The sequence below is a fragment of the Solanum tuberosum genome, unplaced genomic scaffold, assembly GCF_000226075.1.
Source record: "Solanum tuberosum cultivar DM 1-3 516 R44 unplaced genomic scaffold, SolTub_3.0 scf00476, whole genome shotgun sequence".
Taxonomy (NCBI): domain Eukaryota; kingdom Viridiplantae; phylum Streptophyta; class Magnoliopsida; order Solanales; family Solanaceae; genus Solanum; species Solanum tuberosum.
The window spans coordinates 360,107-364,087 of NW_006239409.1; the positions used below are offsets into that span (position 1 = coordinate 360,107).

Consider the following 3,981-nt stretch of genomic DNA (forward strand, 5'->3'; position numbering starts at 1 on the left):
TGAAATTTCTGTCGGTGGTTAGAAAAAAATTAAATTGAATGAAGTTATTGCATGACTTTGCTAATATTTGTATCATCAATAATGGAATAAGAAGAGGACATTGTTAGTGGTTTTCTTGAAAACAAAAATAGTCATTTAGAAATGGAGAGAGAAAATTAAAACAAAAACGATGGAGAATAAAAGAGAATAAATAAATAAATTACACGGGTAAGCTTGAAAAGATCTGACAGATGTGTGTAATTCACGTTGGATTGAGTGACTAACTTTGTACATTTTGGATGGTATAATAGGCTGCCACATGAGTTTAAGTATGAAACTGACTTTTCAGAATAAGTTATTATAATAACTAAAGCAAATAAATTAATATTTAAAAAATATATAATATAAATTCAAAATTGTAAAATCATGATTTTTTTAAACTTATGATCAAATTTTAATATTTAAAATTGAAAATCTTGATTTAAAGTTAAATATCTTGTTTGTCATGATGCACACTATTCTGGTCATTCTCTGGGACAGTTTCTTGACATTAATAATCTCCTCCATCTTTCATATTTGTAGTATATGCCTTCTAGGCTTTTCCTGATGTAATAAATATGTTTTAAGAAAAATCGCAATAGTTGCTGTAAATAGTATTTTTTTTTCTAATTGTTTGAGTAATTCGTACGTTGAACTAATTTTATTTCCACCCAACATCATCCAAAACTAAAAAAGAAAATCATTTACCATGCATATCTAGGATACTTTTGTAGGTGTTTTAAAGTTACGTCGCAAGACTCAGGGAAATTAGGGGTTTGATTTTTTTTTTATATTTAATATTTATTATTATTTTTTATATGTGTTAAATCTCTATTAAATATATGGTTGATAAACGATGACGATAGTATTATTGATTAATTCGACAAAATTTTTTTTAGAAAATTGGTTCTTAAATCGATAATTCATTATTTATAAAATTCAAAGTCTCTTCCAAATCAAGTACGAAATACAACCTTACTTTTTTCTTTTTGAAAATTGTTTCTTCCAAATCATTTATTCCATAACCCAACCCAATTATCTAATAACATCTAAATTGAATTATCAATTATGATTTAATTTTAATTGCGCCTAATGAAAATCATTCTATCAAATATTATAAAATGCACGCACGTTAAAAATGAAATTTGTAAAGTAATAAGTTTAGGTAGTCGACAAAAACAATCAGCAAGTTGGTTGGTGTCTCTTACCAATACATTAATGAAGTGATGAAATTAAATACTCCCTCTGTCCCTAATTGTTTGTCCACTTTTTCTTTTATAGTTGTCCCTAATTACTTGTCCATTTTGACAATCAAGAAAGGACTTAATTTTTTTTTACCTATTATACCCTCAATTAAATGACTAATTGCTTTGAAAAATGTAGAACTTTTCATCCACTTCATAATTAATAGGAGTAAAATGGTAAACTCACTATGTCATTAATTATTTTCTTAATAGGTATGTCAATTCAAAAGTGGACAAGTAACTAGGGAGATAAGGAGTAGTAGGTATTTTGGAACTTACTTTTCCCCTCTACAAATTCAAACTAAGGATAAAGCGTTTGTACATAATTTGGTTGAAATTATCAAAGTTAACACTCGAAGTAAATTAAGTTAATTTTAAGTTAAAAGTTAGTTCAATTTGGACACTAAAACAGATCGAGTTTTTTTTTGTTTTCCACCGGACTCCGACTAAATCTAAATTCACGCCAGTTTCACGTCGGGTAAAGCGCTCCCTAACAAAAGGAGACTTTGTACCTAGAGGACTCGAAACCGAAACCTAATTACTTAGCACTCCACCATAACCTTGGACCTAGCTAGTTGAAGTTTTGCAAGTTAAAACTTGATGCAGTTTAATTCTATATTTGAAGTTTGAAGTTCAAATAATAGGTTTTTAATTCTCTAGATATTATTTCAAATATGCTAAAATGTTCTTCATATGGCCAAACAGCAAAATGTTAATGGTGGTAGTAGTTCAGAAATTCAATATGGAAATCATTATTATTAGTACTACTATTTTTAATGTTTTCTTGGTTAATTCATTTATTATTGGGCTATGACAATATATAATTCACAAAAATAAAAAAATTAAAATCAAAACGTGTTTCATGCATGAAAATTGAAAAACTTTAGAGATCAACGAAGTTTTTTCCCTATAAATTCATGGGCTTAATGTACTTCACATACCAAGAAAAAACTAAAGAGTAACAAAAAAAAAAAATCAAGAAAAAAAAGATAGTCTAGCATGGCTGAGAAATGGGAGGAACTTAGTGGGAAAAACAATTGGGAAGGTCTATTAAATCCATTGGATGTTGATCTTCGTAAATATATCATTCAATATGGAGAAAAAGCTGAAGTGACTTACGACACCTTCATTTCTGATAAAGTATCAAAATATGCAGGAGCTAGCAGATACTCGATGGAAAATCTTTTCTCTAATGTTGGCCTTGACCCATCGAAGTATCGTGTAACCAAGTATTTCTATGCTACCTCATCCATGCCACTTCCTGATGCTTTCATTACGAAATCACTGTCAAGGGAAGCATGGAGTAAGGAATCAAATTTTATGGGATATGTTGCTGTGGCTACTGATGAGGGTAAAGTTTCACTAGGAAGAAGAGATATTGTGATTGCTTGGAGAGGAACAATTCAAACACTGGAGTGGGTTAATGACCTTCAATTTTTACCAATTCCAGGACCAAAAGTGTTCGGTGATGGGGGTTTACTTCCTTTGTTCAAACCATTGGTGCATCATGGATTCTACAACGTTTATACATCAGAAAGTGCACGATCAAAGTTTAATAAAACAAGTGCTAGAGATCAGGTATATATAATCTTGACCTTGAATTTGTACATATATTTTGATTTAATGGCATTTAATTAAAGAGTACGTTACGTATAGGTCCTTGAAGAAGTGAAGAGATTGGTAGAGGAATATAAGAATGAAGAGGTGAGCATAACTGTGACTGGGCATAGCCTAGGTGCATCCCTTGCGACTCTGAATGCAGTTGACATAGCTTACAATAAAATCAACAAGTCAAGTCATGGGAAGGAATTCCCAGTGACAGCTTTTGTATTTGCAAGTCCTAAAGTTGGAGATCTCAATTTTTTAAACGCATTTAACAAATTGAAATACCTTCACGTTATGAGAATTCATAACATATTGGATATTGTTCCGAAATATCCACCTATTGGCTATCTCGACGTTGGGCAGGAAATAATAATCGACACCACAAAATCCCCTTATTTAAATCTCCCTGGAGATATCCTCACATGGCATAATTTGGAGTGTTACATGCATGGAGTTGCGGGAACTCAAGGTATAGGACTTTTAACAGGTTTTAAACTAGAGGTGGATCGTGATATCGCGCTTGTTAACAAATCTTCAGGTGCATTGAAAAGTGAGTATCTTGTCCCAGCAAATTGGTGGACTGTGAAGAACAAAGGAATGTTTCAACAAGAAGATGGAAAATGGGTTCTCAATGATCGAGAGGAGTATGACATAGTTGTGGCTGAGGTTTAATTTAATTTGGAGTTTAATGTACTTGCTATTTTAATTTTATTTCTTTAATTCCATGTAATGTTTGAATAAAGGGTTATTGCGAACACATCATATGCAATAATGCATATGAGTGTGTTGTAATTAAGTTGTACTTTCTGCACCTTAAGTTAAACTTGTTTTGTATACATGTTTTTAAGAAGGGCTATTTAAATGTTGTACTTAATTAAATTTCAGACCCTTTAGCACATCATTTATGATTATCGTTAAAAGAACTCAATCAAATTTATTATTTACTCATATATTAGATATATTTCACATGCATGATGTGATAAGGCGAGTTATAAATTTAATCGATGAATTATTTCATGCAAAGAAATGAAGAATTGAATATATTGAAACATCTAGCTCAATCCTCAAATTGAATATTTTTATAAACAAGTAGTAAATATCTGTTAAATGAATT

General features: G+C 30.6%; 1 protein-coding gene across 1 annotated transcript; it reads left to right on the top strand.

Annotated features, from left to right (window-relative positions):
- The first annotated feature begins 2,214 nt into the window (after positions 1–2,214).
- LOC102586126 (phospholipase A1-IIgamma-like) lies at positions 2,215–3,722 on the top strand. Its single transcript, XM_006364263.2, has 2 exons — positions 2,215–2,840; positions 2,919–3,722. The coding sequence occupies exons 1-2, from the start codon at positions 2,262–2,264 to the stop codon at positions 3,537–3,539; spliced, it is 1,200 nt and encodes a 399-aa protein (XP_006364325.1). The 5' UTR covers positions 2,215–2,261; the 3' UTR covers positions 3,540–3,722.
- Positions 3,723–3,981: the final 259 nt, after the last annotated feature.